Source organism: Phyllopteryx taeniolatus, chromosome 1 (genome assembly GCF_024500385.1).
Source record: "Phyllopteryx taeniolatus isolate TA_2022b chromosome 1, UOR_Ptae_1.2, whole genome shotgun sequence".
In the NCBI taxonomy this organism is placed as follows: Eukaryota; Metazoa; Chordata; class Actinopteri; order Syngnathiformes; family Syngnathidae; genus Phyllopteryx; species Phyllopteryx taeniolatus.
This window is the reverse complement of record NC_084502.1, coordinates 17,352,299-17,370,641: the sequence shown is the minus strand read 5'-3', so window position 1 is coordinate 17,370,641 and position 18,343 is coordinate 17,352,299. Positions and strand designations below refer to the sequence as shown.

Sequence of the window (18,343 nt, the reverse complement as noted above, 5' to 3'; positions counted from 1 at the left end):
TGGTTGGAAATAACAGAGTACAAATATGTTGTTACTGAGCTGTAATTAAGAATAATCAAGTGTCTGTATCTTTACTTGGGTATTTATTTTTCTGATGACGTTTTACTTTTTTCCCCCTCCACATTGGAAAACAGATATCTGTACTTTCTGCTCCTTAACTTCCGTATATTATGACACAACATAAAAAAAATATGTCAATAGAGAGAGGTAAAGTCAACTACAGTTGAGATTTTGATTGATTGAGATGTTGGGGACTTATCCGGTGAAAAATGACATGGAGGAACTTGAACTCGAGCGCATTAACAATGATGACACAACTGATTCTGAGAAGCAAGATATTCCCAATATGTGTAATTATTTAAGATAATTGTTTAATGTTGGGGGGCACGGTGGACGACTGGTTAGAGCGTCAGCCTCACAGTTCTGAGGACCCGGGTTCAATCCCTGGCCCCGCCTGTGTTCTCCCCGTACCTGCGTGGGTTTTCTCCGGGCACTCCGGTTTCCTCCCACATCCCAAAAACATGCATTAATTGACAACTCTAAATTGCCCGTAGGTGTGAGTGCGAATGGTTGTTTGTTTGTATGTGCCCTGCAATTGGGCACTCCCGCTACAGTTTGTATCCCCCCACGTCCCCCCTATGCATTTTTTCTGCACATTTTCATAATACACTTAAGTCCAGCCAGTGATCATCATGAAGCTTGTAAATTTGCCAACCGCCATCAAACCCCGCAGAGGAAAAAGAAGATTGGTCCTCCTTGTCGCCAGAGGGCGCATGTTAAGCATTTTTGACGCAACTCCAGGCGGAAGTTCCAAGTGTCAACACAATGTATACACGTGCGTCTAGAGGAACAAGCATGTGTGTCGTTAGACCTTTAGTTATACTTCACTTCACACTTATTAGGAATTAGAGTGACCATACATTATAAAATCAGTTCAAGGAATCTCGAGCAGAATGAAGTTCGCTTATAAGGTGAGTAACAAACCTTTGCTCGGCGAATTAGCAGAAGAGGTTGCTTTGGACAATCAATCTATCGTACTGCGTTTTGTTTGTTTGTACATTCACTTTTGCTTCGTTCCAAAAGTACTGTTATTAAGTGCAGTTATCAACGCTGAGGTTCGGCTCGGTCATTTTTTACTAGATTGATGTTAACAAAGTCATCGCCCTACCGAGAACGTGGTCACCGTATTTCTAGTGTGCTGCTACCGTGTTATTCGTTACCGAACAACATAGCTGGCAAAGGTACTCGCACTCTGTACTTTAGATGACAGACAAAGTATATGTACAACGTTACTCCCCATCACTGCCGAAACAAACGTTTTCCTGTCTTGCATTGTTGAACATTTTGAGTGTGTAAATAAAATACTTTTTCTGTTAAGTTTTCAAATCTGCTTGGAGCAGTCTATCGTCAGGGGAATCTAAATTTCTCTAAGGATGGCAATGCTGTTATCAGTCCAGTTGGAAACAGAATCTCCATCTTTGACCTGAAAAAGTAAGTGTTGTGTATAGTATTCCATTTATTAAACATTGAAAAAGGAAGTAATATGTCTCTCCTTCAGCAACACATCTGAGACTTTACCAGTCTCCACTACAAAGAACATTACAAGTGTGGGGATCTCGCCGAATGGGAACTTGGCAATTGTGGTAGATGAAGGTCAGACCACAATTTTAACTAGTCTTGAGTTTTGTAAAAATGTGATGCTTGAATGACAAAAAAAATCCTGTATGTTTGCACAGATGGCGCAGCATTGCTGGTTAGTCTCATCACGCGTACCATCCTTCATCATTTTCACTTTCACAAACCTGTCAACAGCATTCGGTTCTCACCTGACGGCAGGTAAAGATGTCTGATTGATGTGTGCGGTTACTCAAACCACTGCAGTGTGTAAATACCGACCTCTGATTTATTTTTTTGTTTACAGGAAGTTTGTCGTCACTAAGGAAAATGTTGCGTTGCTATACCATGCTCCTGGCAAGCAGCGGGAATTTAACGCCTTTGTGTTAGACAAAAGTTACTATGGTCCCTATGATGAAACAACCTGCATTGACTGGACTGACGACTCCAAGTAAGTCAAAGCTGCATGACCACTGACATCAGAAAGCAGGAGCAATGGATAGCACAAATATATTGTATGAATAAATGTATAATCTGCAGTATATCGGGACCGTGAAGCAACAATCGTCATATAGCGGAGAATTACTGTAGCTGTAATACGCGATGATAAATTGCAGGGACTCATTGTTTCCAGACGTGCATCCTGGGACTCACATTGTCTCAAGTGTAAAATGATCTACTGTATGTGGAACATGCACTGTTTTGAAAAACAAAAAAATATTGCAAGTCTATTCAGCAATGCACTTTTGGAACAAGGAATTTGTCTCCAGTAGTTGGAGCCGCTATAGTACGACAACAGACAGTCAATTGACAGAGAACACTTTTGAGACATAAAGACATTGAGAAAAACAGTCACTGAGCAATAAAGGGTTGCTTGTTATCTGGTAATGCCGGTAAAAAAAAAAAAAGGCAATTGTGCAAAAACATGCAGAGTCCTCGAGCACGTAGAGCAGTTTGAATGACTAATATAGCAATAGTCCGGTGCAATGACCATTATGCAAAGGGCGCCGAGACTTCAAGGAATGTATGGAGTTTAAAGTGACTAGTAGTGCGATAATCTGAGACAATGTTGATTGTGCAAATGTTGCAGATACTCCCCAGTCAGTGTCCAAGTGGTGCAGATGCTACTCTGGCATGAGTGGCCAGTATTGGTCACCAACAGATATGCAAATAGTGCAGCATGGCGAGACTCCCACAGTGAGTGTACGAGTAATGTATAATTGGCCCGACAGAAATGTGACAACAAACTCAAGACAAAGAAATTGGCAGCATGTTGCAATGGAATTGTGATTTAGCTGTTTAAGAAGTTGATGGCAAGAGGGAAGAAGCTGTTGGAATGTCTGCTAGTTTTAGTTTGCATTGATCGGTAGCGCCTACCTGAGGGAAGGAGCTGGAAGAGCTGGTGACCAGGATGTGGAGCGTCCAAGAGGATTTTGCACGCTTGTCTTAGTTCTTGCAGCGTGCAAGTCCTCAAGGGTGGGTAGGGGGGTACCGAGAATCCTTTCAGCAGTTTTGATTGTCCGTTGCAGTCGGAGTTTGTTCTTTGAACGCTGAGCTGAAGTCCACGAACAGGATCCTCGCGTAGGTCCCCGTGCTGTCAAGGTGTTCTAGGATGAAGTGCAGTCCCACGTTGACTGGATCATCCGCAGACCTGTTTGCTCGGTAGGCAAACTGCAGGGGGTCCAGCAGGGGACCTGTGACGCTCTTGAGGTGGTCCAGCACTAGGCGTCAAAGGACTTCATGACAACAGATGTCAAGGCGACAGGCCTGTAGACATTCAGACCCGAGATTGTAGGTTTCTTGTGGACTGCAATGATGGTGGAGCGTTTGAAACAGCTACACTACTTAAAAGTGCAAAATCGTCCTTTCAGTACGATTGTCTCCACCACTTTTAAATTTTTTTCGAACAGTGCACAGAATTTTTTCCAGTAATTGAACACGCAATTTCTCACGCGCCATTTAGGATTTCTGTGAATGAGGCCCACTAAGTTGTTTTATTAAACTAATAACCATTACATGTCGCAGTGCTACTCCTCTAATTCCTATGTGGGGTATTGCATGTGTTTGAGACGGTGGTTGAAGTGTTCATGAGCAAGGCAGTGGCCAAATGTAACTTGACTGAAGTTGAACTAAATGTGGAGTTATTATTCAAGCTAACACTATGATTTGTGGGTTTTTTCCCCAGGTGTTTTGTGGTGGGCAGCAAGGACATGTCCACATGGGTTTTTGGTGCAGAGCGTTGGACAAACCTCATCTATTACTCGCTGGGCGGACACAAGGATGTCATCGTGGGATGTTTCTTCGAGAAAGACAGTCTGGATGTGAGTCTGTTAGTTCTTTATCAGCCCCCCCCCCCAAAAAAAAAAAACCTGATAATATTAAAATGCCATAATGTACGCATGGGTCTGCAGCTGTACACAGTAAGCCAGGATGGGACTCTGTGTGTCTGGGAAAGTGACACCGAGCTGGACTCCCTCGTTTTGAAAAATAAACTCGACAACCCCGAGGTGCCAAGAGAGGGTGAGGATCAGGAGGAGGAGGAGGAAGAGGTGGAGACCCAAGAGGGACAGGTCATCAGAGGGAAAGCTCAAAAGTCCAAAAATGAGGAGAAAACTAAGAATGTTCGATACAAACAGATGAGCAAGTAAGTATACGGCCACAAATTTCATATTTGTCAACCTTTCACGTTGTCTCAGTCACCCCACAGGATGCTGGTATGTATGCACTACCTGAAAGTTTTGCCCTCTTCCTATGTAGGCATTTCTTCAACAAGGAGCGCGACTTTAACAACCTGACAGCGACTGCCTACCACAAGCCCACTCACATCCTGATCACAGGTTTTGCCTCTGGAATCTTCCACCTGCATGAACTTCCGGAGTTTAACCTCATCCATTCGCTCAGGTCAGAGACAGGCAATGCTCAGTGAAAGCCTGCAAGTGGATATTTGAGTACAATTATCGTTGTTTCTCCTTGTAGTATATCAGACCAGAAAATTGCTTCAGTGGCTCTAAACAGCTCTGGCGACTGGATTGCCTTTGGCTGCTCTGGTGAGAAATTATTCATTTCATCATGGTGTTTGACTTTTGTCTGTTGCTAACTGTAGCTGTGGTTCCAGGGATGGGTCAGCTTCTGGTGTGGGAGTGGCAGAGCGAATCATATGTCTTCAAACAGCAGGGACACTTTAACAACATGGCGTCGCTGGCTTACTCGCCAGATGGACAGTATATCGCCACAGGAGGAGATGATGGCAAAGTGAGTGCAAAAGGAAATACAGTGACAACTTGACTTACGAGTTGAATTTGTTACGTGACTAAGCTCTAAACTCATTTTATTCGTATATCGAATCAATTTTCCCAGCTAAAATGAAATGAAATTGAATTATTCCATTCCTGACACCCAAAAATAAAAATGTTACGTTTTTAATAAAGGAAAATAGGGTTGATTATAAAATAAAATATAAAAGAAAAATATTCTAAAGCAAAGATAATGTAAAGATATTAACTGGTTTTGTGAAGTGGAATTAAGTGAAAGTCTAAAGACCAGTTGGCTCAAACATAGGCCACTAAATTGCAATATAGGCCTTATTAACTTAGACGATAAAACTCTGAATTTGCTTTACTACAACTGAGCTGTAGGTCTAAAAAAGACGTACGCACACACACACAGTAATATTTGTGTGCTGATCTGCCTTTAACGGATGTCATTAGTGAGTGACGTCGGGAACTGAAATCAGTCGGGCTGGCCATTTATCATGTGGTTAGTTCAGTGTGAGTGTCTGCTCCATGCTCCTTGCAAGTGCTCCTTTTTTGTGGAACCTGCCTTCAGCTGTTCGCTGAAAAGCTCCACTAATTGCAGGTTTTGGCCGCTCTATAAATCTCTAAGCTGCCACAAGATAGTGTCAAAGTCCTGGCAAATAGGAAAGTAGTAATTGGTGTCAAGGAAGTATGTTGAAGTGATATATCTCGACTGATAGACATGTCTTTGTATGTCTGGGTGCACTAAGTTTAACCTGGGCTGTTTGTGGAAGTTACAGGGAGTCTTTGCCACAATTTCTTTTTTTTTTAAGCAAATCATCTGTAAGTCATTTAATTTTAAGCGTAGATAAGTTTGAAATCATGTGAAAGTGTTTTGGGATCATTGTTTGTGGTATATTTTTGGTTGAAACTATTAATATAAGCAGTTACAAAAATGTTTTGGGGGGGGTCACATGCATTTATTCACGGGGGTTTACTGTATTTATATATATTTTTTTTTGTTTGTAGTAACTGTCTTTCATGGTGTTTAATGTTTGTTCTATTTTATTGTAGGTCAAAGTTTGGAACACCAACAGCTGCCTTTGCTTCGTCACCTTCACAGAGCACACCAGCAGTGTCTCCAGTGTCGCCTTCACCTCCAGTGGCTTTGTTGTGGTGAGCGCCTCTCTGGATGGGACGGTTAGAGCGTTTGACCTGCACAGGTAGCCAAGCGTCAGACACTATAGATGGAAAAACTGGGATAAATGGTTCGTATGTACTGAGTTGCATGTATTCTTCCATTTAAGGTACCGAAACTTTCGGACGTTCACTTCGCCTCGGCCTGCGCAGTTCTCTTCCCTTGCAGTAGATATCAGTGGGGAGCTGGTGAGCGCGGGGGCTCAGGATTCATTTGAGATCTTTCTGTGGTCCATGCAGACTGGAAGACTGCTGGAGGTGCGCTTTTACTGTAACCCTTACATACTGTTCATTTTCCATGCACACACAATATATTCATGGGCAATTTTGAACTAAGCCAAGAATATCCTCATGATAATTGTCTATATCAAATTATGCATTAGATATTTTCAAAATGTAGTCATAGCCTGTCTGTCATTAATAAATGGATGATTAAATCAGTGTTTCAGAAAAAAGGGAAAAAACAGACCATTCTCATGATTGTTTCCAACCCCGCTTTAACACTATCCCCCTGTCTCATAAAAATACACATATACATGACTTGGCCTCTTTTACTGTTTCAAGATGCACCCAATGACACTTCAAAGACCAACAGGTGCAAGTTTCTGTGGGAACCTTTGTAAATGTGGGAACACGGTTCCCGGCACTGTTTCAAACTCCCTTGAATGCTAGTTTGACTGTCCCCACAAAAAATACACATGTATGGCATGTACAGTTTCATAGTTTCAAGATTGCAACCATTATCACAATTTTCTTTCATTTCACACACATTCATTGATAAATCTAAAATCTATTTTAACTGACACAAACTTGACCTGGAACAGCCTCAGTGTTCCCAAATATTGTAATTTTTGTATATTTTGGGCCACTTTAGGAAAAGTTATCAAATGTAATGGTGAAATAATGGCATTTAGGGTAGGGTATTTTATTGCTTTAAAATGATGGTGTCAAATTTGAATGACTGTCAGTTAATTGTGATGTCCATGCTTCCTGTTATTGGCCAGGTTTTAGGTGGCCACGAGGGTCCTGTTAGCTGCTTGTGTTTCAGTCCAGTTCAGTCAATCCTAGCCAGTTCCTCGTGGGATCGGACCATCCGTTTGTGGGACATGATGGACAGCTGGCAAGTGAAGGAGACTCTTCACCTTACCGCTGATGGTAAGCAATCATTTTTCACACATATTAAAATACTCAGGTCTTTTTCGATTTTACTACATTTTCAGATTTCTCATGGCCATTGTTGACATGGTATATATAGTCTGTCATTTTAAAGATTTAAAAAAAATATTTGTCCTGCTTTTACTGCATACAGTTTTAACAAACCATTTTGTTTGCACAATGTGGTAGTAACGATCTAAAACAAAACATTTTTAGATATGGTCAGTATCACATTTTCTTATTATATTGCAAAAAAGTAGTCTTTCTACAGACAGCAGAGGTAACTGCTAGTTCTTAAATTAAAATTTTATTATTCTCCATGCTCAGCAGAGGGTATTTCCACTTCAAAATTAAAATTGCATCATTTATTTCCTCCATTGGAATGCAGTAAAACATTAAACTTCTCTTTCAGAAACTAAGAATATTACATGAAATTGCTCCCTTGTTCAAGAGTTGATGGATGATTGTACAATAAAACCCATTTTACCCAAATTGTATGATTCAATCCAGTAAATAACAATGATTTAATAAAATTCCCAAATGACATCATTTGATTCAATGGTATATGATTGATCAATTCAAAAAGCTAAAGTTGGACATGACAAATCCAGACAAAAATCCCCACCTTCACCTACAATTGTTCATAAAAGGAAGCAATGTGGAGACAAATGGCAAGCATACAGCCAAAAGGGGTTCAAATGAAAACTATAATTTGCTCGGTGGTGTTTTTTTTTTGTTTTGTTTCCTTTTTTTAAATTTTTTTAAATTATTATTTTTTTGTCACCTAAGCTTTGTCAGTAGCTTACCGCCCTGATGGTCAAGAGTTGGCAGTGGCCACGCTGAATGGTGAAATCTCCTTTTGGAACCCCAACACGGCTGCGCAGGTCAGCTCAGTGGCAGGGCGTCATGACCTGGAGATGGGACGCAAGGAGACAGATAAAGTCACTGCCAAGCAGATGTCCAAGGCCAAGTGGGTGGCAAGACTGCATCCCTTCTTCATTGTCTCGTTGCCTCAGTGGATGCTATAATTTAATATTTGCCGAATCTAGGTGCTTCACATCAGTGTGTTACTCTGCTGACGGGGAGTCCATTCTGACAGGCGGCCAGTCCAAGTTTGTCTGCATCTACAACATCAAAGAACAGATGCTCTTGAAGAAGTTTGAGATCTCATGCAACTTGTCCTTTGATGCCATGGAGGTCTGACTGCACATTCATCTTAAATGAAGACTTGTCGATATGAGAACACTGGTGTTAAATGGAGGTGCTTGCATTCTACCTTCAGGAGTTCCTGGACCGGCGTAAGATGACAGAGTTTGGCAGCCTTGCTCTGGTGGACGAGGGAGCTGGTGACAAAGACGGGGTCAACATTAGTCTCCCTGGGGTGAGAAGAGGTACGAGTTTGATTACATTGTTGACAGTGTTTTCTCTGACATGGAGGTAATGGTGCAGCTAAGTTTGTTTGCAGGATAAAGCAAAAAATACTTAATATTATTCTGATTTACTACCGATGGGGTTGGGCAGGAGTTAAGGTCAAAGAAGAAATCCTTCAATCTTGATCCAGATGAAGCATTTTTTTTATTACCTCAGTAAGAATATATGTATGTATGTTTTTGTTATTTATTTAGCATGATTATGCAAAAATGTATTTCAGTAATGAAACTTGGAGAAGAGTGGCACATAAATGCAGATAAATATTTTCTCAGTGTCACAATGGAACTGTTCACCCTGCCCAAGGATTTAAATTGTTCTGTCAGTAAGCCAAAAAGTATTCTCTTTTCTCCTACTTAGGACTCGCCTTATTTTTTTCGCTTTTGTTAGAGGAACTTACTTTCAAGTTTTGCCACTGGAGTTAACGATGGAACCATTCCCCCTACACCTGAATCAAACGTGGCATGGTAATGTCTGCGCCTTCATCCTCTATGAGCCAGAATGTGGCCTGCTAAATCAAGATGGACTGACACAAAATGTTTTTCCACTCTTGGCAAAGGTCTGCGGTCGACTAACTGTCATTGTAGTTTATCATTATGCAATCTTATGGTCCACTCTCAGGGGGTGCCCCATCCCTCACCATTAATACCACCATTGACCATAGACAGAATAAAGCATTTGAGAGCTATGGGTTTATTTATGTGACTTATGTTTCCTTGTACTTTATTTACTTTATTTTTATATAATATAATATAATATAAAATGATACCTTGACTTAGAAGTGCCCCAACTTAGTTTTTAGAGTTATGAGCTGTCGCCTGATTTTTATTTATTTATTTATTTTTTGTTTTTTTGGGGTGCAGGTTATGAGCATGCTTCAGATACGCTGCAGCTGGAGTGAAGAGAAAAAAAATGAAGGAAGCTCTCGCTGATGGATTTTCAGCCATTATTTGAGTGGTACAAACGGTCAAGCACAAATTTAAAATGAGAACACTAGTAGAGAGCTACAGGAGGGAAAAACTTGTCTAAAAGCTCACAGAGACTACCATGTTCTTGATGTCACTCAGTAGACCACGCCCCTTAAAGGAACACATGCAACATTACAGCTGTTGTTGTGGCTTGGCTTGTCCCAACGTACAATAATAATAATAATCATAATTCATAATTTACAGGCACTTTTTTAGGGGACTCAAGGTCACCATACAAACATTGTAAACGAAAACAAACTACAATAAAAATAACTGAACATAAAGCATCAGTCATAATGGCAAATAATGTGTAATACTTGTGTCTTAAGTCTGGATTTGAAGAGGGTTAATGAGTCTGTGTTATGGAGGTTAGGTGTTAGTGAGTTCCATAGACTGGGGCAGAGCGGCACACTGTCTCCCACGGTTGACAACCGGGTAGAAGGGATGGTGAGGTGGATGGAGGATGATCTGATATAGTCGGAGGTAATGGCAATGTGAAGGAGGTCAGCCAGATATGGCTGGGTGAGGTTATTGCTGTCCTTGAAGGTGCAGATCAGTATTTTGGGTGCAGCGTTGGACTGGGAGTCAGTAGAATAGTTGCAGGGCAGGAGTGCTGTGGTGGGGGTCCTCTTGACATTACGGGCGGCTAAGTTCTGGGCAAACTAGTTTTTACAGTGACTTGTGGGGGAGACCATACAGAGTTGCAGTAATCCATCTGAGAAGTGAGGCTCGTAACAAGGAAAGCAGCAATATGGGGGGTGACAGATAAAACAGAGGATTTATTAACTGTAATGGAAATATTGTCAATTTTGGCCAGCATGGACTTGGTACCTATAAGTAGGATATCACTTTAATTACACTTCAGAAAAGCAGTTTATTTTTTCTTTATTAAAAGCGCAAAACAAAAAATGTTGCTTCCTGCAATGGATTAATGGTGTTTCAATTTATTTCAATGTTTATTTGAAATGCAAGTAAACTTAGTTACAAGCTTGGTCACGAAGTGACTGAAACTTGTAACTCACGGTACCACCGTAATGTCTTTTTGTGTTTTGTGATCTGTTTTAAAAATTAGGAATAAAGTAGATAGTTATAAAAACACAGATGTTATGCACATACTATTATACCCTTTGCTGCTTTACTTAAAACCAGGTGGCGAGCTGCTAGAAGCACACAAGACACATGTTAGGAGTCCCTTGGGCCAGCTGTTAATCCAGGAGGGAAAAATATACCACTCTCTGACATTATTGTTAGGCCATGGTGGAGCTCTGAACTGAGTGGCCTTCTTGTTTTGTGTTGTGACTGAGCATGCATATAGACTCTTAAAATTCTGCCTGCATTTTTTTTCCAAAGGTGATATGAGTTCCCGACACTTTAAACCAGAGATCCGAGTCAGCTTGTTGCGGTTCTCTCCAACTGGTATGCAACAGAAGAATCAATTTCTGGTGTCTGAATGAAAATAATCTAGAGTTTGATGAAGTTCGTACCTCCCTCCTCAGGTCGCAGCTGGGCAGCCACAACCACCGAGGGCCTACTTATCTACTCCCTCGACGGATCTTTGGTCTTTGACCCCTATGACCTTGATCTAGACGTAACGCCTGCTAGCATACGCACACAGCTGCGGCTGCAGGAGTGGGCGGCAGCCATCGTTTTGGCGTTCCGTCTCAATGAAAAAGCCCTCAAACAGGAGGTGCTGGAGACAGTGCCGCATGAGCAGAGTGAGTGAACTACAGTGAACTTCTCCTATTTGCTCTTTGCTATTCTCAAATTCACCTGTTTGGATTTTTTTGCGCTTTTTCTATAACCCTCTATAATGCCATAAAATGGCAAAAGCCAAAGCAGAGTCTAAAAGGAAAGTACTAAGTGATGTCAAGGAAGTGTGTTTTAGTGATACATCTCCATTGAGAGACTAACATCTATGTATCTCGGGGAGGAGCCAAGTTTAACCTGGGTTTTTTTTTAACGGTAATGTCAGATGAGTTTGGAAGGATAGTGTTTTTGGGATCATAGTTTAGGGTATAGTTATTTTTTAAACTCATATAGGCATTTTTTTTTAAATTAAGGGGGAGGCGTCAGTTAAACTCGTTTTTTCCCTATTCGTGGAAGGTTTACTGTCATCCCACTTGTGGTCTACAGCTGTATCGTGACATATTTTGAAATATTATTTCTTCCAGTTCCAGTTGTTTGTGGCACACTCCCAGACATTTATGTTGAGAAGTTGCTGGGTTTCGTGGCAGCATGCTTGGACAAGTCGGGTCACTTGCAGTTCTACATGACTTGGGCTCAGAGCCTGCTCATGCTGCATGGACAGAAACTCAAGAACAGGTATGCTGCAGATCCCACTTTAATTGATTGTAGAGTGCAGTACAAGATCTTACTGTAGTGTTTGGTGTGCAGGTCAGGAGCCATACTGCCCACACTGCAAGCTTTGCAGAAGAGCATCCAGAGACACTGGGACAACCTGGCCAAACTGTAAATATCGTCATTATTGTCATCATCATTATCCCCCATTTGTCGATAACATACACTATATTGCCAATAGTATTCAATCACCCATCTAAATAATCAGAATCAGGTGTACCAATCACTTCCATGGTCACAGGGGTATAAAATCAAGCACCTAGGCATGCAGACTGTTTTTCCACCCAATTTTGAAAGAATGGGTCGCTCTCAGGAGCTCAGTAAATTCCAGTGTGGAACTGTGATAGGATTCCACCTGTGCAACAAGTCCAGTCGTGAAATTTCCCGGCTCCTAAATATTCTGCAGTCGACTGTATTATGAGAATGTGGAACCGTTTGGGAATGACGGCAACTCAGCCACAAAGTGGTAGGCCACGTAAACTGACGGAGCGGGGTCAGCGGATGCTGAGGCGCTTAGTGTGAAGAGGTCACCAACTTTCTGCCAAGGCAATCGCTGCAGACCTCCAAAGTTCATGTGGCCTTCAGATTAGCTCAAGAACAGAGCACAGAGAGCTTCATGGAAAGGGTTTCCATGGGCGAGCAGCTGCATCCAAGCCATACTTTACCAAGTGCTATGCAAAGCGTCTGATGCGATGGTGTGAAGGACACCACCACTGGACTCCAGAGCAGTAGAGATGTGTTTTCTGGAGTGCCGAATCATGCTTGTCTATCTGGCAGTCTGATGGACGAGTCTGGGTTTGGCAGTTGGCAGGAGAACGATACTTGTCTGACTGCATTGTGCCAAGTGTAAAGTTTGGTGGAGGGGGATTATGGTGTGGGGTTGTTTTTCAGGGGCTGGGCTTGCCCCTTAGTTCCAGTGAAAGGAACTCTGAATGCTCGAGCATACCGAGAGATTTTGGACAATTCCATGAATGACTTTCTGGCAACAGTTTGGACATGGCCCCTTCCTCTTCCAACATGACTGCGCACCAGTGCACAAAGCAAGGTCCATAAAGACATGGATGACAGAGTCTGCTGTGGATGAACTTGACTGGCCAGCACAGAGTCCTGACCTCAATCCAATAGAACACCTTTGGGATGAATTAGAGCGCAAGACTGAGAGCCAGGGCTTCTCGTCCAATGTCAGTGTGTGACCTCACAAATGTGCTTCTGGAAGAATGGTAAAAAAAATCCCATAAACACACTCCTAAACCTTGTGGAAAGCTTTCCCAGAAGGGTTGAAGCTGCAAAGGGTGGACCAATGTCATATTGAACCCTATGGATTAGGAATGGGATGTCACTCAAGTTGTAATGTGAGTCAAGGCAGGTGAGTGAATACTTTCGGCAATATAGTGTATGTGTCAAACTCGAGCCCTGGGAAATACAACCCCAATTCCAATGAAGTTGGGACATTGTGTTAAAGATAAATAAAAACAATGATTTGCAAATTATGTTCAACATATATTTAATTGAATACACTTCAAAGACAATATATTTAATGTGCAAACTGATAAACTTTATTCTTTTTGGCAAATAATCATTCACTTGGAATTTTATGGCTGCAACATGTTCCAAAAAAGCTGGGAAAGGTGGCAAAAAAGAAAGTTGAGGAATGCTCATCAAACACCTGTTTGGAACATCCCACAGGTGAAGGGGCTTATTGGGAACAGGTGGGTGCCATGATTGGGTCATTCACAAGCAAAGAAGGGGCGAGGTTAATCTCTTTGTGAACAACTGCGTGAGAAAATAGTCGAACATGTAAGGACAATGTTCCTCAACGTACAATTGCAAGGAATTTAGGGATTTCATCATCTACGGTCCATAATATCATCAAAAGGTTCAGAGAATCTGGAGAAATCACTGCATATAAGCGGCAAGTCCGAAAACCAACATTGAATGCCCGTGACCTTCGATCCCTCAGGCGGGACAGCATCAAAAACCAACATCAATGTAAAGGATATCACCACATGGGCTCAGGAACACTTCAGAAAACCAATGTCAGTAAATAAAGTTTGGCGCTACATCCGTAAGTGCAACTTGAAACTCTACTATGCAAACCAAAAGCCATTTATCAACAACACCCAGAAACGCCGCCAGCTTCTATGGGCCCGAGCTCATCTAACATGGACTGATGCATAGTGGAAAAGTGTTCTGTGGTCCGACGAGTTCACATTTCAAATTGTTTTTGGAAATTGTGGACGTCGTGTCCTCCGGCCGGGCCAAAGAGGAAAAGAACCAGTCGGACTGTTATGGACGCAAAGTTCAAAATCCAGCACCTGTGATGGTATGGGGCTGTGTTAGTGCCAATGCCATGGGTAACATACACATCTGTGAAGGCACCATTAATGCTGAAAGGTACATACAGGTCTTGGAGAAACATATGGTGCCATCCAAGCAATGTCTTTTTCATGGACGCCTCTGCTTATTTCAGCAAGACAATGCCAAACCACATTCTGCACGTGTTACAACAGCGTGGCTTCGTAGTAAAAGAGTGCGGGTACTGCCTGCCTGCAGTCCAGACCTGTCTCCCATTTGAAAATGTGTGGCGCATTATGAAGCGTAAAATACGACAACGGAGACCCCGGGCTGTTGAACAGCTCAAGCTGTACATCAAGCAAGAATGGGAAAGAATTCCACCTACAAAGCTTCAACAATTGGTGTCCTCAGTTCCCAAACGTTTATTGAATGTTGTTAAAAGAAAAGGTGATGTAACACAGTGGTAAACATAACCCTGTCCCAGCTTTTTTGGAACGTGTTGCAGCCATAAAATTCTAAGTTAATGATTATTTGCTAAAAACAAAGTTTATCAGTTTGAACATTAAATATCTTGTCTTTGTAGTGTATTCAGTTAAATATAGGTTGAACATGATTTGCAAATCATTGTATTCCGTTTTTATTTAACACAACATCCCAACTTCATTGAAATTGGGGTTGTAGATCGCCCATCACATCTTTTCTTGCCCACCAAAGCAAATTGAGTGTGTCTACTTCATGTTTTTGCTAACTGCATTTGTTCTTTTCATTTTGGCAGAACATATGGACAAAATTGCCATTTTCTTCACCTTTGTACAGATATTACAAGCATTTTTCCCCAAAATTCCTTCTCAACATAAAACAGTTAACATAAATTGAATTGAACAATGCAGCATGTATTGTCTCTCTTTTCCGTGACTTCTGATTCCAAAATTAGCTTGTTGTTAAAAATATATAACAATAAAATGTTGAGAATTGTGTATACACAGAGGTGATTACACATTTACGTATATGATTTTCACTTAATGACTCTCTGAGGCAAACCAGAACTCCGCTGTGGCTTGCGATAAAATGACTTTGACACCCTGGCCTATAATATTCCAAATGAAATTAAAGCCTAATTCTGATTTGTCTTTTATTTCACTCTTCAGCTGTGACTTCAACATGTACAACATTCGCTATGCTGTGGCCCTGTCCAAGCAGAGGGGCATGAAGAGGGTATCAGAGCAGGAGGAGCACAGCAAGGAGGATGATGACGATGCTGATGATGATGAACAGTCTGAAGATATGAGCCAGGCATCCTTGGATATTGAAGAGATGATATTGTAGGCTTTGTATCAATGCCACAATTGTAAAAGTTTTTTTTTTTTTAAATAAATATATAGTATATAGAGTCTTGTATTTCTAAAGAGTTTGCACAGTCAATATTTTTGTTTTATAATGACCTACAATATCACGCAGTGGAGCGCAGACTTCTGCTGAGGCTGAAGCGTTGACAAACGGGAACAAATGTTGGAGCATTTGTGTTTTTCTTTTACCTGTGACTGGTGTGAAGTTTCTTCCTGAGTACATGCACAAGTTACCAAGTACAACTTTTGAAGTTTTGTGAAAATTTGTAATGCTTTTTTTGTTTCAAAATGACCTGTGAAAAAGGCAATAAGACAAAGCTATAGCGGTCCTAAAACATTTGCTCAGTACCTATTTCGAAGCTCTGTTTCGAAGATGTCACCTGCAATTTTTGATGCGTCTTAACCTCAGTGATGGTTTTACGATCCGGAATTGAACTACCATTCCCAGCAGCCCTTGCGGTTTCTGAGGCCGCTGAACGGAAAAGGCGGAGTTGCAGCAACATGAGGGAAAATAAGAACATGTCTGAGTCCCCGTCTCAAGCGGGAAAAGAAGTACCGGTTAAGAAACATAAGCTAAGCAGTGATGAGAACAGTAACCCTGATTTGTCTGGTGACGAGAACGTAAGTGGTCAATTGTTGTGTTTCTCGACCGACATGACTTAATCTTTTTACCGCTGAGCTAGTTAGCTCCCTCGTGCTTAAGTAGCCGAGCATAAAAGGCAGCTAGCTCGAGTCATTGTCCATGTAGTAAAACAGTTGGTTTAGTGGGATTCAACAAATTTACGTATTCACGTTCACCATCAACAAAACGAGTTGCGAGCATTTAGTTCTTACGATACTCTCTTACTTTTGCTCTGGTTCCATTGTCAATCAAATGAACACCGGTGGTAGCTGTAGCATTTAGCACAAGTTAATACAATAGTGCTAACAAAATAATACCCATTTATTAGATTTAGAAATGATGTCAATGTTTGGATTTGACTGTCTTAGATGTAATGTCATTCTTCATTGCGCATTTGCGGTGCAGTTTTACCAATGTACTGCCTGCTATAATTGAAATACTGTACGTTGATGGCTCACTTTGTGTCATTTTTGTCATGTGTAAGGATGATGCAGTCAGTGTTGAAAGTGGCACCAACGCAGAGCGCCCTGACACGCCCACTAACACCTCGAACGCCCCTGGCAGGAAGAGTTGGGGCAAGGGCAAATGGAAGTCCAAAAAGTGCCGATACTCTTTCAAGTGTGTCAACAGCCTGCGGGTGAGAGCTCATACAAGACCTAATTTGCTAATTCGTGATCCTCGTCTCTCTTAAGAAATGTAATTATTCTTACAGGAAGACCATGCCCAGCCTCTGTTTGGAGTCCAGTTCAACTGGCACAGTAAGGAGGGAGACCCGCTGGTGTTTGCCACAGTCGGGAGCAACAGGGTGACAAACAGTTCCCTTTTGAAAACATAATAGATTTACAGTACAGTGAACCCTTACTATACACGGGGATAGGGACTGGGCCCCTCCATGAATAGCAAAAGTCCACCACTAATTGACGTCCCCCTTAGAAGTCGGGTACAGTTTACAGAATAGTAAGTAAGTATAGTTTCACAGAATGAACTAACTTCAAATTCAGAAATGGCCAATAAAAACAGCAAAATACTGTACTATCCATCCATCCATTTTCTGAGCCGCTTCTCCACACTGGGGTTGCGGGCGTGCTGGAGCCTATTCCAGCTATCATAGGGCAGGAGGCGGGGTACACCCTGAACTGGTTGCCAGCCAATCGCAGAATACTGTTCTACTGTACATATATTTTCCTGGATGATGCATTTGGGATTAGTCTTTGAAGTTGGTAATAGTGAAAAATGAAGTGAAACGGACAATGATTTTAGTCAATTCTTTTCCAGAATGAGAGTGCTTAAAGAGGAGGATGCTATTCAATGTGGCACAGCTTTAAGCAGGCATCGGGTTGCAGGTGGAGCTGGGCCTGGCTCAAGTTGGAGACCAAAACAAAGAAATTAGATAAAATTTGTACATCGACATGTACTTGAGTGGTGTAAATAAATGTTTTTCTGCATGAAGAAAATTAGTTTATTTTGCCTTATTGTACTCTTCAGAGTTTTCCAGATTGCTTAATTTATTTTAAAATAAAAATAATTATCCCCCCACTTCAATTTATTAATTTTCTTGATCACCTTTATCATGCCTTTGGTGTTTGCATGTCTGTATTGAATGAAAGTGCCGTGGGGAGACGCTTCAAAGTAAGTCGTTCTCCTCAGTACCTGTCCAGGTTGGTCGATGCAGAATCCTTACAACAGCAGCCTCACTTAGCTCCTCGCCACCCAGCCCAACCTTCAAGCCGGAGCTAAAGAGAGAGGAGGAGCGGCAGTAAAACAGTCTAAAATCCAGTTGAATCTAAGTAATACTTTTCTTGCTTTGGTCTGAGCTCTAAAACAGTGAATCGGTGAGCTTTTCAACAAATAATGGAATAGGTTCCAAAAAAGATGCCAAACCGTGAATATGTAAGGGTTTACTGTACTTTGTCATTTTCTTTACTTTAAGGGTAATAATAATGGATGCCATCTCCTCTATAGGTCACTCTGTATGAATGTCATTCTCAAGGAGAAATCCGACTCCTGCAGTCTTATGTGGACGCTGATGTATCCTTGCTGGCCTCATCATTGCCACAATGTCTGTTATAGAGTTGCATCATCAGCAGTCTGTTTTGTGTTGGCTCACAAGTTAATGTGGAGTGGCAA

The 18,343-nt window shown here is 41.6% G+C and overlaps 2 protein-coding genes across 3 annotated transcripts in view; both read left to right on the top strand.

Annotated features, from left to right (window-relative positions):
• Positions 1-708: 708 nt before the first annotated feature.
• On the top strand, positions 709-15,636 carry pwp2h (PWP2 small subunit processome component). The gene is made up of 21 exons (XM_061776828.1): positions 709-971; positions 1,379-1,491; positions 1,559-1,653; positions 1,737-1,836; positions 1,922-2,065; positions 3,800-3,935; positions 4,026-4,258; positions 4,372-4,515; positions 4,591-4,661; positions 4,730-4,866; positions 5,922-6,070; positions 6,155-6,302; positions 7,049-7,199; positions 7,989-8,169; positions 8,249-8,396; positions 8,482-8,590; positions 10,946-11,011; positions 11,092-11,310; positions 11,767-11,917; positions 11,990-12,064; positions 15,397-15,636. Exons 1-21 carry the CDS (start codon positions 954-956, stop codon positions 15,572-15,574), a joined length of 2,766 nt encoding a protein of 921 aa, XP_061632812.1. The 5' UTR covers positions 709-953; the 3' UTR covers positions 15,575-15,636.
• Positions 15,637-16,057: 421 nt separating this feature from the next.
• The window catches only part of eed (embryonic ectoderm development), a 10,294-nt gene continuing 8,008 nt past the window's right edge, over positions 16,058-18,343 (top strand). Inside the window, exons 1-4 of one of the 2 annotated variants that reach the window (XR_009789019.1) lie at positions 16,058-16,215; positions 16,701-16,853; positions 16,929-17,021; positions 18,179-18,244. Coding sequence is in view for 1 of the 2 variants with exons in the window: in XM_061776786.1 (XP_061632770.1) it covers positions 16,096-16,215; positions 16,701-16,853; positions 16,929-17,021; positions 18,179-18,244 (432 nt within the window). In the remaining variant the exon portion in view is untranslated. The remainder of the gene's footprint in view (positions 16,216-16,700; positions 16,854-16,928; positions 17,022-18,178; positions 18,245-18,343) is intronic. The other variant, XM_061776786.1, reaches the window with a different exon arrangement.